The sequence below is a fragment of the Coregonus clupeaformis genome, chromosome 17, assembly GCF_020615455.1.
Source record: "Coregonus clupeaformis isolate EN_2021a chromosome 17, ASM2061545v1, whole genome shotgun sequence".
Classification (NCBI taxonomy): domain Eukaryota; kingdom Metazoa; phylum Chordata; class Actinopteri; order Salmoniformes; family Salmonidae; genus Coregonus; species Coregonus clupeaformis.
The window spans coordinates 66227720-66245625 of NC_059208.1; the positions used below are offsets into that span (position 1 = coordinate 66227720).

A 17906-nucleotide genomic window follows, 5' to 3' on the forward strand; every position below is an offset into this window, starting at 1 on the left:
CTGTGTTTCCATCTCTCTGACACCCTCCATCCTCCCAGCTGTGTTTCCATCTCTCTGACTCCCTCCATCCTCCCAGCTGTGTTTCCATCTCTCTGACTCCCTCCATCCTCCCAGCTGTGTTTCCATATCTCTGACTCCCTCCATCCTCCCAGCTGTGTTTCCATCTCTCTGACTCCCTCCATCCTCCCAGCTGTGTTTCCATCTCTCTGACTCCCTCCATCCTCCCAGCTGTGTGTTTCCATCTCTCTGACTCCCTCCATCCTCCCAGCTGTGTTTCCATCTCTCTGACTCCCTCCATCCTCCCAGCTGTGTTTCCATCTCTCTGACTCCCTCCATCCTCCCAGCTGTGTTTCCATCTCTCTGACTCCCTCCATCCTCCCAGCTGTGTTTCCATCTCTCTGACTCCCTCCATCCTCCCAGCTGTGTTTCCATCTCTCTGACTCCCTCCATCCTCCCAGCTGTGTTTCCATCTCTCTGACTCCCTCCATCCTCCCAGCTGTGTTTCCATCTCTCTGACTTCATCCATCCTCCCAGCTGTGTTTCCATCTCTCTGACTCCCTCCATCCTCCCAGCTGTGTTTCCATCTCTCTGACTCCCTCCATCCTCCCAGCTGTGTTTCCATCTCTCTGACTCCCTCCATCCTCCCAGCTGTGTTTCCATCTCTCTGACTCCCTCCATCCTCCCAGCTGTGTTTCCATCTCTCTGACTCCCTCCATCCTCCCAGCTGTGTTTCCATCTCTCTGACTCCCTCCATCCTCCCAGCTATGTTTCCATCTCTCTGACTCCCTCCATCCTCCCAGCTGTGTTTCCATATCTCTGACTCCCTCCATCCTCCCAGCTGTGTTTCCATCTCTCTGACTCCCTCCATCCTCCCAGCTGTGTGTTTCCATCTCTCTGACTCCCTCCATCCTCCCAGCTGTGTGTTTCCATCTCTCTGACTCCCTCCATCCTCCCAGCTGTGTTTCCATCTCTCTGACTCCCTCCATCCTCCCAGCTGTGTGTTTCCATCTCTCTGACTCCCTCCATCCTCCCAGCTGTGTTTCCATCTCTCTGACTCCCTCCATCCTCCCAGCTGTGTTTCCATCTCTCTGACTCCCTCCATCCTCCCAGCTGTGTTTCCATCTCTCTGACTCCCTCCATCCTCCCAGCTGTGTTTCCATCTCTCTGACTCCCTCCATCCTCCCAGCTGTGTTTCCATCTCTCTGACTTCATCCATCCTCCCAGCTGTGTTTCCATCTCTCTGACTCCCTCCATCCTCCCAACTGTGTTTCCATCTCTCTGACTCCCTCCATCCTCCCAGCTGTGTTTCCATATCTCTGACTCCCTCCATCCTCCCAGCTGTGTTTCCATCTCTCTGACTCCATCCTCCCAGCTGTGTTTCCATCTCTCTGATTCCCTCCATCCTCCCAACTGTGTTTCCATCTCTCTGACTCCCTCCATCCTCCCAACTGTGTTTCCATCTCTCTGACTCCCTCCATCCTCACAGCTGTGTTTCCATCTCTCTGACTCCCTCCATCCTCCCAGCTGTGTGTTTCCATCTCTCTGACTCCCTCCATCCTCACAGCTGTGTTTCCATCTCTCTGACTCCCTCCATCCTCCCAGCTGTGTGTTTCCATCTCTCTGACTCCCTCCATCCTCCCAGCTGTGTGTTTCCATCTCTCTGACTCCCTCCATCCTCCCAGCTGTGTTTCCATCTCTCTGACTCCCTCCATCCTCCCAGCTGTGTTTCCATCTCTCTGACTCCCTCCATCCTCCCAGCTGTGTTTCCATCTCTCTGACTCCCTCCATCCTCCAAGCTGTGTTTCCATCTCTCTGACTCCCTCCATCCACCCAACTGTGTTTCCATCTCTCTGACTCCCTCCATCCTCACAGCTGTTTCCTTCTCTCTGACTCCCTCCATCCTCCCAGCTGTGTGTTTCCATCTCTCTGACTCCCTCCATCCTCACAGCTGTGTTTCCATCTCTCTGACTCCCTCCATCCTCCCAGCTGTGTGTTTCCATCTCTCTGACTCCCTCCATCCTCCCAGCTGTGTGTTTCCATCTCTCTGACTCCCTCCATCCTCCCAGCTGTGTTTCCATCTCTCTGACTCCCTCCATCCTCACAGCTGTGTTTCCATCTCTCTGACTCCCTCCATCCTCCCAGCTGTGTGTTTCCATCTCTCTGACTCCCTCCATCCTCCCAGCTGTGTGTTTCCATCTCTCTGACTTCATCCATCCTCCCAGCTGTGTTTCCATCTCTCTGACTCCCTCCATCCTCACAGCTGTGTTTCCATCTCTCTGACTCCCTCCATCCTCCCAGCTGTGTGTTTCCATCTCTCTGACTCCCTCCATCCTCCCAGCTGTGTTTCCATCTCTCTGACTCCCTCCATCCTCCCAGCTGTGTTTCCATATCTCTGACTCCCTCCATCCTCCCAGCTGTGTTTCCATCTCTCTGACTCCCTCCATCCTCCCAGCTGTGTTTCCATATCTCTGACTCCCTCCATCCTCCCAGCTGTGTTTCCATCTCTCTGACTCCCTCCATCCTCCCAGCTGTGTTTCCATCTCTCTGACTCCCCTCCATCCTCCCAGCTGTGTTTCCATCTCTCTGACTCCCTCCATCCTCCCAGCTGTGATTCCATCTCTCTCAGACTCCCTCCATCCTCCCAGCTGTGTTTCCATCTCTCTGACTCCCTCCATCCTCCCAGCTGTGTTTCCATCTCTCTGACTCCCTCCATCCTCCCAGCTGTGTTTCCATCTCTCTGACTCCCTCCATCCTCCCAGCTGTGTTTCCATCTCTCTGACTCCCTCCATCCTCCCAGCTGTGTTTCCATCTCTCTGACTCCCTCCATCCTCCCAGCTGTGTTTCCATCTCTCTGACTCCTCCATCCTCCCAGCTGTGTTTCCATCTCTCTGACTCCCTCCATCCTCCCAGCTGTGTTTCCATCTCTCTGACTCCCTCCATCCTCCCAGCTGTGTTTCCATCTCTCTGACTCCCTCCATCCTCCCAGCTGTGTTTCCATCTCTCTGACTCCCTCCATCCTCCCAGCTGTGTTTCCATCTCTCTGACTCCCTCCATCCTCCCAGCTGTGTTTCCATCTCTCTGACTCCCTCCATCCTCCCAGCTGTGTTTCCATCTCTCTGACTCCCTCCATCCTCCCAGCTGTGTTTCCATCTCTCTGACTCCCTCCATCCTCCCAGCTGTGTTTCCATCTCTCTGACTCCCTCCATCCTCCCAGCTGTGTTTCCATCTCTCTGACTCCCTCCATCCTCCCAGCTGTGTTTCCATCTCTCTGACTCCCTCCATCCTCCCAGCTGTGTTTCCATCTCTCTGACTCCCTCCATCCTCCCAGCTGTGTTTCCATCTCTCTGACTCCCTCCATCCTCCCAGCTGTGTTTCCATCTCTCTGACTCCCTCCATCCTCCCAGCTGTGTTTCCATCTCTCTGACTCCCTCCATCCTCCCAGCTGTGTTTCCATCTCTCTGACTCCCTCCATCCTCCCAGCTGTGTTTCCATCTCTCTGACTCCCTCCATCCTCCCAGCTGTGTTTCCATCTCTCTGACTCCCTCCATCCTCCCAGCTGTGTTTCCATCTCTCTGACTCCTCCATCCTCCCAGCTGTGTTTCCATCTCTCTGACTCCCTCCATCCTCCCAGCTGTGTTTCCATCTCTCTGACTCCCTCCATCCTCCCAGCTGTGTTTCCATCTCTCTGACTCCCTCCATCCTCCCAGCTGTATGTTTCCAAGTCACTCAAGTCATCCTGGTTTCCATAGCAGCAGCTCCCTAAGCAGACCCAGGGATTTGATGTCACCTTGTGATCTGTCTTAAAGAAGAGACCTACAGGGATGTAGTAGTCGAGACTATACAGGTTCTCAATGTTATGAAATCCTGACCGTGGAATTTCAAGGTTCTGTCTGTACAGAACAAGGCTATGTCAATAACTCAGTTTTGATAAAAATGCAGATAGAACATTGTCATTCCAAGCTCTCAAGATGTTTTTAATTGTGCTATTCAACTAATCACCTCTTCCGTTATTTTGTCTTTCAGCAATGTGGACACTGACGAGCTGTGTGGTAAGTTAGACTCGTATTTGATATAGCAAAATGGACTTTGATTCATTTTATCATGACAACAACTACAACTTAGTGAATAAAGCACAATCTATCGTCAAAAGTGCTGCACTGCTTTGATAGGAGTGCACCAGATCAGAACAAACTGTGCCAGTCTCCCACAGTAGGGGAGGAAACCTTCTAAACCTGCTCTTTAACTGAACACTAGGAGCATGACAGAGTTGTCTCTAGACCTGCTCAATCTGAACACTAGGAGCATGACAGAGTTGTCTCTAGACCTGCTCAATCTGAACACTAGGAGCATGACAGAGTTGTCTCTAGACCTGCTCAATCTGAACACTAGGAGCATGACAGAGTTGTCTCTAGATCTGCTCAATCTGAACACTAGGAGCATGACAGAGTTGTCTCTAGACCTGCTCAATCTGAACACTAGGAGCATGACAGAGTTGTCTCTAGACCTGCTCAATCTGAACACTAGGAGCATGACAGAGTTGTCTCTAGACCTGCTCAATCTGAACACTAGGAGCATGACAGAGTTGCCTCTAGACCTGCTCAATCTGAACACTAGGAGCATGACAGAGTTGTCTCTAGACCTGCTCAATCTGAACACTAGGAGCATGACAGAGTTGTCTCTAGATCTGCTCAATCTGAACACTAGGAGCATGACAGAGTTGCCTCTAGATCTGCTCAATCTGAACACTAGGAGCATGACAGAGTTGTCTCTAGATCTGCTCTTTAACTGAACACTCGTCTGTTTAAAATAGCTGTCCCCATCTGACATAGCATCTTTAAAAAAGAGTCCTACCGTAGTTGAAAAGGCTCACGTTGTTTCCTTGGATCTTCATCTGATTAGTGTAGATAGAGAACAGGACACACCTCTGTGGCGCCCCTGTGTTCAGGGTCAATTCATCAGAGAGGGCCCCATTCATGAGGACCCTCTGTGGGCGGTCAGTTAAAAAGTCCTTGATCCAAACTGCGAGTCCTCCGTTGACATTCAGGTCCAGTAGTCGTTTCAGCAGTGTGTGGATTTGCATCGTATTGAAAGCTGAAGTAAAATCAATAATACAATGTGTGCGTATGATTTAGCATTTTGAAGGTGACTAGCCAGCATGTTCACCAAGGTCAGCATAGCATCCTCAGTCCTCCTCTGTGCCTTATAGGCAAACTGTAACGGGTCCAGTTGATCTGCTACGGACACGGTAAGATGCTTAATAACAAACCTTTCCATGCATTTGGCCAAAAGGGGCGTGAGGGCCACAGGTCGAAAGTCATTTGGTGATTTGGCCCCTGACTTCTTAGGCACTTGTACGATGGTCGACACCTTCCAGGAGTTTGGCGCTGTACAGGTGCCAGCAGGAGTTGAAACAGTCGTGTGAAGACTCCCTTGAGCTGGTCGGCGCAGACCTTCAGTACTTTTCCCCGTAGTCCTTCTGGGCCCGGTGCTTTGTGTGGCTTAATATTTGAAAAGCATGAGGCCACCTGGTTCTCTGTTATCTGGACAGGAGAGAATTTGGGGATGCTCTCACATATTTGTTTACATTCGTCTTTAAAATCAACGGTGTCAAATCTTCCATAAACCAGTTGAGGTGGTTTCCAGGGGAACGGTCGGCCATGTTGTTGTTCTCTCTGTTCCTTTCTCTTCCATCACTGCCTTAAGCCCCTCCCATGCTTGTCTTGGATTGGCTGGACAGAACCTCTGCTCCACTTTGTCCTTGAAGTCCTTTTTAGCTTTCCACATTTTAGACCTGAATTTATTTACTTTCTCCTTCACAGCATCAGTATCTCCTTTCAGGAACGCAAACTTCCTTTCACTGAGGCACATTTTCAAGTCCTTAGACTTGTTGTTGGGAAATACACCGTTTTTTTGTGTTAATGGCAGTATCCTCACAGAACTGGGATGTATGATGTGATGCTGTCTGTCAACTCTTGGGGATCCCTGCACGAGTCAAAGAACCTCTGTCCATACCTGAATGGATTTCTCTACAGGTTTTTCGCGTTTCACCTAATACTAATAATAATATGCCATTTAGCAGACGCTTTTATCCAAAGCGACTTACAGTCATGTGCGCATACATTTTTACGTATGGGTGGTCCCGGGGATCAAACCCACTACCCTGGCGTTACAAGCGCCAGGCTCTACCAATTGAGCTGCAGAGGACCACCTGCTGCCTGTATCTCAGTAGGAGAGATGGATAACGTATTGGTCTGCTTGGTATGTGTCCTCTACAGAGGACCACCTGCTGCCTGTATCTCAGTAGGAGATGGATAACGTATTGGTCTGCTTGGTATGTGTCCTCTACAGAGGACCACCTGTTGCCTGTATCTCAGTAGGAGATGGATAACGTATTGATCTGCTTGGTATGAGTCCTCTACAGAGGACCACCTGCTGCCTGTATCTCAGTAGGAGAGATGGATAACGTATTGGTCTGCTTGGTATGCGTCCTCTACAGAGGACCACCTGTTGCCTGTATCTCAGTAGGAGAGATGGATAACGTATTGATCTGCTTGGTATGAGTCCTCTACAGAGGACCACCTGCTGCCTGTATCTCAGTAGGAGAGATGGATAACGTATTGGTCTGCTTGGTATGTGTCCTCTACAGAGGACCACCTGTTGCCTGTATCTCAGTAGGAGATGGATAACGTATTGATCTGCTTGGTATGAGTCCTCTACAGAGGACCACCTGCTGCCTGTATCTCAGTAGGAGATGGATAACGTATTGGTCTGCTTGGTATGAGTCCTCTACAGAGGACCACCTGTTGCCTGTATCTCAGTAGGAGAGATGGATAACGTATTGGTCTGCTTGGTATGTGTCCTCTACAGAGGACCACCTGCTGCCTGTATCTCAGTAGGAGATGGATAACGTATTGGTCTGCTTGGTATGAGTCCTCTACAGAGGACCACCTGTTGCCTGTATCTCAGTAGGAGAGATGGATAACGTATTGGTCTGCTTGGTATGAGTCCTCTACAGAGGACCACCTGTTGCCTGTATCTCAGTAGGAGAGATGGATAACGTATTGGTCTGCTTGGTATGCGTCCTCTACAGAGGACCACCTGTTGCCTGTATCTCAGTAGGAGATGGATAACGTATTGGTCTGCTTGGTATGAGTCCTCTACAGAGGACCACCTGTTGCCTGTATCTCAGTAGGAGAGATGGATAACGTATTGGTCTGCTTGGTATGAGTCCTCTACAGAGGACCACCTGTTGCCTGTATCTCAGTAGGAGATGGATAACGTATTGGTCTGCTTGGTATGAGTCCTCTACAGAGGACCACCTGTTGCCTGTATCTCAGTAGGAGATGGATAACGTATTGGTCTGCTTGGTATGAGTCCTCTACAGAGGACCACCTGTTGCCTGTATCTCAGTAGGAGATGGATAACGTATTGATCTGCTTGGTATGAGTCCTCTACAGAGGACCACCTGCTGCCTGTATCTCAGTAGGAGAGATGGATAACGTATTGGTCTGCTTGGTATGTGTCCTCTACAGAGGACCACCTGTTGCCTGTATCTCAGTAGGAGAGATGGATAACGTATTGGTCTGCTTGGTATGTGTCCTCTACAGAGGACCACCTGTTGCCTGTATCTCAGTAGGAGAGATGGATAACGTATTGGTCTGCTTGGTATGCGTCCTCTACGTTGCCATAACACTGGTCCAGGACGTGAGTTGGACAGGTGACATACTGTTGCAGAGTGGGGAGATGCACGGAGACGGGGAGCGTATTAAAATCCCCAAGCACTGCCAGCTGGCCGTGAAAGCTCAGCATTGAATCCTGTCAGCAGCTCCCTTATTGTCAGGTCCAGGCACATAGACCAGAATAATGGTAATCTGTCCAAACTCGCGCGGTAGATAGAATGGCCTGAATGATACAACGAGAGTCTCATAGTCTCTGGTGCATCCTTGTTCAATCACATTACACTGCCGTGGTCCAAGTATTATCTACAAAGATACACAGCCCTCCCTATTGGTCCTCAGTAGCTCAGCTGGTAGAGCACGGCGCTTGTAACGCCAGGGTAGTGGGTTCGATCCCCGGGACCACCCATACACAAAAAATTTATGCACCCATGACTGTAAGTCAGTTTGGATAAAAGCGTCTGGTAAATGGCATATTATTATTGATTTATGTGACGTTCTTTTGTCTCAACCTGCTCTAATAACAATGTATCCATCAGTATTGTCCTGCTTGAGCCACGTTTCTGTAAAGCAGATTAAATTACTTCTCCTAAAGTCCTCTTCAAATTTAGCCGCTTATTATTTTAGCGACCGCACATTTGACAGGGTGATCACCGGGGGGCGGGTGACGGCATCCCCGCCACCGCAGTCTGTTCCTGACATCACCTCTTGAGCCTCGCTTCTTCTTAGTTTCCCTTGTTGACTTGGTAGAACATCCATCAGGCAAGGCAACGCTGTTTTGGAGAGTGTGAGCTTTATCTCGGAAAGAGAGCAGAAACTCACGAGAGAAGGTGATGGTGGTTGATTTGCTAACTGAATCAGTATAACCTCCGGTAGTGATTGTGAAGTTTTCCCGCCTAATACAGCAATTAGGATTAAGGTTGTCACACATGCCACGTACAATCCACTGTCAAACTTGCGACGCACTTGGATTTAGACAAAACGAAACAAAATTGAGCGATATAACTACAAACAAACAGACTATTGGCAGCTGGTGAGCTCAGGGTCTGGCAGCTGGTGAACTCAGGGTCTGGCAGCAGGTGAACTCAGGGTCTGGCAGCTGGTGAGCTCAGGGTCTGGCAGCAGGTGAACTCAGGGTCTGAGAGCAGGTGAGCTCAGGGTCTGGCAGCAGGTGAACTCCGGGTCTGGCAGCTGGTGAACTCAGGGTCTGGCAGCAGGTGAACTCAGGGTCTGGCAGCAGGTGAACTCAGGGTCTGGCAGCAGGTGAGCTCAGGGTCTGGCAGCAGGTGAGCTCAGGGTCTGGCAGCAGGTGAGCTCAGGGTCTGGCAGCAGGTGAGCTCAGGGTCTGGCAGCAGGTGAACTCAGGGTCTGAGAGCAGGTGAACTCAGGGTCTGGCAGCAGGTGAGCTCAGGGTCTGGCAGCAGGTGTGCTCAGGGTCTGGCAGCAGGTGAGCTCAGGGTCTGGCAGCAGGTGAGCTCAGGGTCTGGCAGCTGGTGAACTCAGGGTCTGGCAGCAGGTGAACTCAGGGTCTGGCAGCAGGTGAGCTCAGGGTCTGGCAGCAGGTGAGCTCAGGGTCTGGCAGCCGGTGAACTCAGGGTCTGGCAGCAGGTGAACTCAGGGTCTGGCAGCAGGTGAGCTCAGGGTCTGGCAGCAGGTGAGCTCAGGGTCTGGCAGCAGGTGAACTCAGGGTCTGGCAGCTGGTGAGCTCAGGGTCTGGCAGCAGGTGAACTCAGGGTCTGGCAGCAGGTGAACTCAGGGTCTGGCAGCAGGTGAACTCAGGGTCTGGCAGCAGGTGAACTCAGGGTCTGGCAGCAGGTGAACTCAGGGTCTGGAAGCAGGTGAACTCAGGGTCTGGCAGCAGGTGAACTCAGGGTCTGGCAGCTGGTGAACTAAGGGGTCTGGCAGCTGGTGAACTCAGGGTCTGGCAGCAGGTGAACTCAGGGTCTGGCAGCAGATGAGCTCAGGGTCTGGCAGCAGGTGAGCTCAGGGTCTGGCAGCAGGTGAGCTCAGGGTCTGGCAGCAGGTGAACTCAGGGTCTGGCAGCAGGTGAACTCAGGGTCTGGCAGCAGGTGAACTCAGGGTCTGGCAGCAGGTGAGCTCAGGGTCTGGCAGCAGGTGAACTCAGGGTCTGGCAGCAGGTGAACTCAGGGTCTGGCAGCTGGTGAACTCAGGGTCTGGCAGCAGGTGAACTCAGGGTCTGGCAGCAGGTGAACTCAGGGTCTGGCAGCAGGTGAACTCAGGGTCTGGCAGCAGGTGAACTCAGGGTCTGGCAGCTGGTGAACTCAGGGTCTGGCAGCTGGTGAACTCAGGGTCTGGCAGCAGGTGAACTCAGGGTCTGGCAGCTGGTGAACTCAGGGTCTGGCAGAAGGTGAACTCCAGGGTCTGGCAGCTGGTGATCTCAGGGTCTGGCAGCTGGTGAGCTCAGGGTCTGGCAGCAGGTGAACTCAGGGTCTGGCAGCAGGTGAGCTCAGGGTCTGGCAGCTGGTGAGCTCAGGGTCTGGCAGCAGGTGAACTCAGGGTCTGGCAGCAGGTGAGCTCAGGGTCTGGCAGCAGGTGAACTCAGGGTCTGGCAGCAGGTGAGCTCAGGGTCTGGCAGCAGGTGAACTCAGGGTCTGGCAGCAGGTGAACTCAGGGTCTGGCAGCAGGTGAACTCAGGGTCTGGCAGCAGGTGAACTCAGGGTCTGGCAGCAGGTGAACTCAGGGTCTGGCAGCTGGTGAACTCAGGGTCTGGCAGCTGGTGAACTCAGGGTCTGGCAGCTGGTGAGCTCAGGGTCTGGCAGCTGGTGAATTCAGGGTCTGGCAGCAGGTGAGCTCAGGGTCTGGCAGCAGGTGAGCTCAGGGTCTGGCAGCAGGTGAACTCAGGGTCTGGCAGCCGGTGAACTCAGGGTCTGGCAGCAGGTGAACTCAGGGTCTGGCAGCAGGTGAGCTCAGGGTTTGGCAGCAGGTGAGCTCAGGGTCTGGCAGCAGGTGAACTCAGGGTCTGGCAGCTGGTGAGCTCAGGGTCTGGCAGCAGGTGAACTCAGGGTCTGGCAGCAGGTGAACTCAGGGTCTGGCAGCAGGTGAACTCAGGGTCTGGCAGCAGGTGAACTCAGGGTCTGGCAGCAGGTGAACTCAGGGTCTGGAAGCAGGTGAACTCAGGGTCTGGCAGCAGGTGAACTCAGGGTCTGGCAGCTGGTGAACTCAGGGTCTGGCAGCTGGTGAACTCAGGGTCTGGCAGCAGGTGAACTCAGGGTCTGGCAGCAGATGAGCTCAGGGTCTGGCAGCAGGTGAGCTCAGGGTCTGGCAGCAGGTGAGCTCAGGGTCTGGCAGCAGGTGAACTCAGGGTCTGGCAGCAGGTGAACTCAGGGTCTGGCAGCAGGTGAACTCAGGGTCTGGCAGCAGGTGAGCTCAGGGTCTGGCAGCAGGTGAACTCGGGGGTCTGGCAGCAGGTGAACTCAGGGTCTGGCAGCTGGTGAACTCAGGGTCTGGCAGCAGGTGAACTCAGGGTCTGGCAGCAGGTGAACTCAGGGTCTGGCAGCAGGTGAACTCAGGGTCTGGCAGCTGGTGAACTCAGGGTCTGGCAGCTGGTGAACTCAGGGTCTGGCAGCAGGTGAACTCAGGGTCTGGCAGCTGGTGAACTCAGGGTCTGGCAGCAGGTGAACTCAGGGTCTGGCAGCTGGTGATCTCAGGGTCTGGCAGCTGGTGAGCTCAGGGTCTGGCAGCAGGTGAACTCAGGGTCTGGCAGCAGGTGAGCTCAGGGTCTGGCAGCTGGTGAGCTCAGGGTCTGGCAGCAGGTGAACTCAGGGTCTGGCAGCAGGTGAGCTCAGGGTCTGGCAGCAGGTGAACTCAGGGTCTGGCAGCAGGTGAGCTCAGGGTCTGGCAGCAGGTGAACTCAGGGGGTCTGGCAGCAGGTGAGCTCAGGGTCTGGCAGCTGGTGAGCTCAGGGTCTGGCAGCAGGTGAACTCAGGGTCTGGCAGCAGGTGAGCTCAGGGTCTGGCAGCAGGTGAACTCAGGGTCGGCAGCAGGTGAGCTCAGGGTCTGGCAGCAGGTGAACTCAGGGTCTGGCAGCAGGTGAACTCAGGGTCTGGCAGCAGGTGAACTCAGGGTCTGGCAGCAGGTGAACTCAGGGTCTGGCAGCAGGTGAACTCAGGGTCTGGCAGCAGGTGAACTCAGGGTCTGGCAGCAGGTGAGCTCAGGGTCTGGCAGCAGGTGAGCTCAGGGTCTGGCAGCTGGTGAATTCAGGGTCTGGCAGCAGGTGAGCTCAGGGTCTGGCAGCAGGTGAGCTCAGGGTCTGGCAGCAGGTGAACTCAGGGTCTGGCAGCAGGTGAACTCAGGGTCTGGCAGCTGGTGAGCTCAGGGTCTGGCAGCAGGTGAACTCAGGGTCTGGCAGCAGGTGAACTCAGGGTCTGGCAGCAGGTGAACTCAGGGTCTGGCAGCAGGTGAACTCAGGGTCTGGCAGCAGGTGAACTCAGGGTCTGGAAGCAGGTGAACTCAGGGTCTGGCAGCAGGTGAACTCAGGGTCTGGCAGCTGGTGAACTCAGGGTCTGGCAGCTGGTGAACTCAGGGTCTGGCAGCAGGTGAACTCAGGGTCTGTTAGCAGATGAGCTCAGGGTCTGGCAGCAGGTGAGCTCAGGGTCTGGCAGCAGGTGAGCTCAGGGTCTGGCAGCAGGTGAACTCATGGTCTGGCAGCAGGTGAAGTCAGGGTCTGGCAGCAGGTGAACTCAGGGTCTGGCAGCAGGTGAGCTCAGGGTCTGGCAGCAGGTGAACTCAGGGGCTGGCAGCAGGTGAACTCAGGGTCTGGCAGCTGGTGAACTCAGGGTCTGGCAGCAGGTGAACTCAGGGTCTGGCAGCAGATGAGCTCAGGGTCTGGCAGCAGGTGAGCTCAGGGTCTGGCAGCAGGTGAGCTCAGGGTCTGGCAGCAGGTGAACTCAGGGTCTGGCAGCAGGTGAACTCAGGGTCTGGCAGCAGGTGAACTCAGGGTCTGGCAGCAGGTGAGCTCAGGGTCTGGCAGCAGGTGAACTCAGGGTCTGGCAGCAGGTGAACTCAGGGTCTGGCAGCTGGTGAACTCAGGGTCTGGCAGCAGGTGAACTCAGGGTCTGGCAGCAGGTGAACTCAGGGTCTGGCAGCAGGTGAACTCAGGGTCTGGCAGCTGGTGAACTCAGGGTCTGGCAGCTGGTGAACTCAGGGTCTGGCAGCAGGTGAACTCAGGGTCTGGCAGCTGGTGAACTCAGGGTCTGGCAGCAGGTGAACTCAGGGTCTGGCAGCTGGTGATCTCAGGGTCTGGCAGCTGGTGAGCTCAGGGTCTGGCAGCAGGTGAACTCAGGGTCTGGCAGCAGGTGAGCTCAGGGTCTGGCAGCTGGTGAGCTCAGGGTCTGGCAGCAGGTGAACTCAGGGTCTGGCAGCAGGTGAGCTCAGGGTCTGGCAGCAGGTGAACTCAGGGTCTGGCAGCAGGTGAGCTCAGGGTCTGGCAGCAGGTGAACTCAGGGTCTGGCAGCAGGTGAACTCAGGGTCTGGCAGCAGGTGAACTCAGGGTCTGGCAGCAGGTTAACTCAGGGTCTGGCAGCAGGTGAACTCAGGGTCTGGCAGCTGGTGAAACTCAGGGTCTGGCAGCTGGTGAACTCAGGGTCTGGCAGCTGGTGAGCTCAGGGTCTGGCAGCTGGTGAATTCAGGGTCTGGCAGCAGGTGAGCTCAGGGTCTGGCAGCAGGTGAGCTCAGGGTCTGGCAGCAGGTGAACTCAGGGTCTGGCAGCCGGTGAACTCAGGGTCTGGCAGCAGGTGAACTCAGGGTCTGGCAGCAGGTGAGCTCAGGGGTTTGGCAGCAGGTGAGCTCAGGGTCTGGCAGCAGGTGAACTCAGGGTCTGGCAGCTGGTGAGCTCAGGGTCTGGCAGCAGGTGAACTCAGGGTCTGGCAGCAGGTGAACTCAGGGTCTGGCAGCAGGTGAACTCAGGGTCTGGCAGCAGGTGAACTCAGGGTCTGGCAGCAGGTGAACTCAGGGTCTGGGAAGCAGGTGAACTCAGGGTCTGGCAGCAGGTGAACTCAGGGTCTGGCAGCTGGTGAACTCAGGGTCTGGCAGCTGGTGAACTCAGGGTCTGGCAGCAGGTGAACTCAGGGTCTGGCAGCAGATGAGCTCAGGGTCTGGCAGCAGGTGAGCTCAGGGTCTGGCAGCAGGTGAGCTCAGTGTCTGGCAGCAGGTGAACTCAGGGTCTGGCAGCAGGTGAACTCAGGGTCTGGCAGCAGGTGAACTCAGGGTCTGGCAGCAGGTGAGCTCAGGGTCTGGCAGCAGGTGAACTCAGGGTCTGGCAGCAGGGTGAACTCCAGGGTCTGGCAGCTGGTGAACTCAGGGTCTGGCAGCAGGTGAACTCAGGGTCTGGCAGCAGGTGAACTCAGGGTCTGGCAGCAGGTGAACTCAGGGTCTGGCAGCTGGTGAACTCAGGGTCTGGCAGCTGGTGAACTCAGGGTCTGGCAGCAGGTGAACTCAGGGTCTGGCAGCTGGTGAACTCAGGGGGTCTGGCAGCAGGTGAACTCTAGGGTCTGGCAGCTGGTGATCTCAGGGTCTGGCAGCTGGTGAGCTCAGGGTCTGGCAGCAGGTGAACTCAGGGTCTGGCAGCAGGTGAGCTCAGGGTCTGGCAGCTGGTGAGCTCAGGGTCTGGCAGCAGGTGAACTCAGGGTCTGGCAGCAGGTGAGCTCAGGGTCTGGCAGCAGGTGAACTCAGGGTCTGGCAGCAGGTGAGCTCAGGGTCTGGCAGCAGGTGAACTCAGGGTCTGGCAGCAGGTGAGCTCAGGGTCTGGCAGCTGGTGAGCTCAGGGTCTGGCAGCAGGTGAACTCAGGGTCTGGCAGCAGGTGAGCTCAGGGTCTGGCAGCAGGTGAACTCAGGGTCTGGCAGCAGGTGAGCTCAGGGTCTGGCAGCAGGTGAACTCAGGGTCTGGCAGCAGGTGAACTCAGGGTCTGGGCAGGTGAACCCGGGGTCTGGCAGCAGGTGAACTCAGGGTCTGGCAGCAGGTGAACTCAGGGTCTGGCAGCAGGTGAACTCAGGGTCTGGCAGCAGGTGAGCTCAGGGTCTGGCAGCAGGTGAGCTCAGGGTCTGGCAGCTGGTGAATTCAGGGTCTGGCAGCAGGTGAGCTCAGGGTCTGGCAGCAGGTGAGCTCAGGGTCTGGCAGCAGGTGAACTCAGGGTCTGGCAGCAGGTGAACTCAGGGTCTGGCAGCTGGTGAGCTCAGGGTCTGGCAGCAGGTGAACTCAGGGTCTGGCAGCAGGTGAACTCAGGGTCTGGCAGCAGGTGAACTCAGGGTCTGGCAGCAGGTGAACTCAGGGTCTGGCAGCAGGTGAACTCAGGGTCTGGAAGCAGGTGAACTCAGGGTCTGGCAGCAGGTGAACTCAGGGTCTGGCAGCTGGTGAACTCAGGGTCTGGCAGCTGGTGAACTCAGGGTCTGGCAGCAGGTGAACTCAGGGTCTGTTAGCAGATGAGCTCAGGGTCTGGCAGCAGGTGAGCTCAGGGTCTGGCAGCAGGTGAGCTCAGGGTCTGGCAGCAGGTGAACTCATGGTCTGGCAGCAGGTGAAGTCAGGGTCTGGCAGCAGGTGAACTCAGGGTCTGGCAGCAGGTGAGCTCAGGGTCTGGCAGCAGGTGAACTCAGGGGCTGGCAGCAGGTGAACTCAGGGTCTGGCAGCTGGTGAACTCAGGGTCTGGCAGCAGGTGAACTCAGGGTCTGGCAGCAGGTGAACTCAGGGTCTGGCAGCAGGTGAACTCAGGGTCTGGCAGCTGGTGAACTCAGGGTCCTGGCAGCTGGTGAACTCAGGGTCTGGCAGCAGGTGAACTCCAGGGTCTGGCAGCAGGTGAACTCAGGGTCTGGCAGCAGGTAGAGCTCAGGGTCTGGCAGCAGGTGAACTCAGGGTCTGGCAGCAGGTGAACTCAGGGTCTGGCAGCTGGTGAACTCAGGGTCTGGCAGCAGGTGAACTCAGGGTCTGGCAGCTGGTGAGCTCAGGGTCTGGCAGCAGGTGAACTCAGGGTCTGGCAGCAGGTGAACTCCAGGGGTCTGGCAGCAGGTGAACTCAGGGTCTGGCAGCAGGTGAACTCAGGGTCTGGCAGCAGGTGAACCCAGGGTCTGGCAGCAGGTTAACTCAGGGTCTGGAAGCAGGTGAACTCAGGGTCTGGCAGCAGGTGAACTCAGGGTCTGGCAGCTGGTGAACTCAGGGTCTGGCAGCTGGTGAACTCAGGGTCTGGCAGCAGGTGAACTCAGGGTCTGTTAGCAGATGAGCTCAGGGTCTGGCAGCAGGTGAGCTCAGGGTCTGGCAGCAGGTGAGCTCAGGGTCTGGCAGCAGGTGAACTCATGGTCTGGCAGCAGGTGAACTCAGGGTCTGGCAGCAGAGTGAACTCAGGGTCTGGCAGCAGGTGAGCTCAGGGTCTGGCAGCAGGTGAACTCAGGGTCTGGCAGCAGGTGAACTCAGGGTCTGGCAGCTGGTGAACTCAGGGTCTGGCAGCAGGTGAACTCAGGGTCTGGCAGCAGGTGAACTCAGCGTCTGGCAGCAGGTGAACTCAGGGTCTGGCAGCTGGTGAACTCAGGGTCTGGCAGCTGGTGAACTCAGGGTCTGGCAGCAGGTGAACTCAGGGTCTGGCAGCAGGTGAACTCAGGGTCTGGAAGCAGGTGAACTCAGGGTCTGGCAGCAGGTGAACTCAGGGTCTGGCAGCTGGTGAACTCAGGGTCCTGGCAGCTGGTGAACTCAGGGTCTGGCAGCAGGTGAACTCAGGGTCTGTTAGCAGATGAGCTCTGGGGTCTGGCAGCAGGTGAGCTCAGGGTCTGGCAGCAGGTGAGCTCAGGGTCTGGCAGCAGGTGAACTCATGGTCTGGCAGCAGGTGAACTCAGGGTCTGGCAGCAGGTGAACTCAGGGTCTGGCAGCAGGTGAGCTCAGGGTCTGGCAGCAGGTGAACTCAGGGTCTGGCAGCAGGTGAACTCAGGGTCTGGCAGCTGGTGAACTCAGGGTCTGGCAGCAGGTGAACTCAGGGTCTGGCAGCAGGTGAACTCAGGGTCTGGCAGCAGGTGAACTCAGGGTCTGGCAGCTGGTGAACTCAGGGTCTGGCAGCAGGTGAACTCAGTGTCTGGCAGCAGGTGAACTCAGGGTCTGGCAGCTGGTGAACTCAGGGTCTGGCAGCAGGTGAACTCAGGGTCTGGCAGCAGGTGAACTCAAGGTCTGGCAGCAGGTGAACTCAGGGTCTGGCAGCAGGTGAACTCAGGGTCTGGCAGCAGGTGAACTCAAGGTCTGGCAGCAGGTGAACTCAGGGTCTGGCAGCAGGTGAACTCAGGGTCTGGCAGCAGGTGAACTCAGGGTCTGGCAGCAGGTGAACTCAGGGTCTGGCAGCAGGTGAACTCAGGGTCTGGCAGCTGGTGAACTCAGGGTCTGGCAGCTGGTGAACTCAGGGTCTGGCAGCAGGTGAACTCAGGGTCTGGCAGCAGGTGAGCTCAGGGTCTGGCAGCAGGTGAACTCAGGGTCTGGCAGCTGGTGAACTCAGGGTCTGGCAGCAGGTGAACTCAGGGTCTGGCAGCAGGTGAACTCAGGGTCTGGCAGCAGGTGAGCTCAGGGTCTGGCAGCAGGTGAGCTCAGGGTCTGGCAGCTGGTGAACTCAGGGTCTGGCAGCAGGTGAGCTCAGGTTCTGGCAGCTGTGTTGTGTCTGGGTGTCCTACATTTAGACCCCCATAAGGACACTAAACACCTCAGGTCCTTGTCAAACTCTTTCATTCATACAAATAAATAGTCCTGTGTGGCTCTGACCATGGCGCTTCAAATGTCAGGATTGTGGGTTTGATTCCCGCTGGGTACACACATACACTACTGTATGTTGCTTTGGACAAAAGTGTCTGCTAAATGGTGTATTTTATTATATTAAAAATACATGGAGTATCTTCCCTCCCTGTGTGTGTGTTTAAAGACTACTTCTCCCAGCACCTTGGTGAATATGAGAAGGTCCTGGCAGCCCTGGAGGACCTCAACAGGACGATACTGAAGGCTATGGACAAGACTAAGAAGGTATGTCAACTCTAGGACTCTACTGGACACTTAATAATATTCATCTGGAGGAGTAGTTATGAAGGGCTCTATCATGAAACTATTTTGTTAAAATAAAATATATATGTCCTTCCATGCACTATAAAGCCCTACGTTAACTCCAAGACAACAGAACATTATGGTGTTCTAACTCCAAGGCAACAGAACATTATGGTGTTCTAACTCCAAGACAACAGAACATTATGGTGTTCTAACTC

General features: G+C 55.2%; 1 protein-coding gene across 1 annotated transcript in view; it reads left to right on the forward strand.

Annotated features, from left to right (window-relative positions):
* LOC121584021 (N-terminal EF-hand calcium-binding protein 1-like) overlaps positions 1-17685 on the forward strand; it is a 57095-nt gene extending 39410 nt beyond the window's left edge. Inside the window, exons 4-5 of the mRNA XM_041899852.1 lie at positions 4024-4049; positions 17573-17685. Coding sequence (XP_041755786.1) covers positions 4024-4049; positions 17573-17685 — 139 coding nt within the window. The remainder of the gene's footprint in view (positions 1-4023; positions 4050-17572) is intronic.
* Positions 17686-17906: the final 221 nt, after the last annotated feature.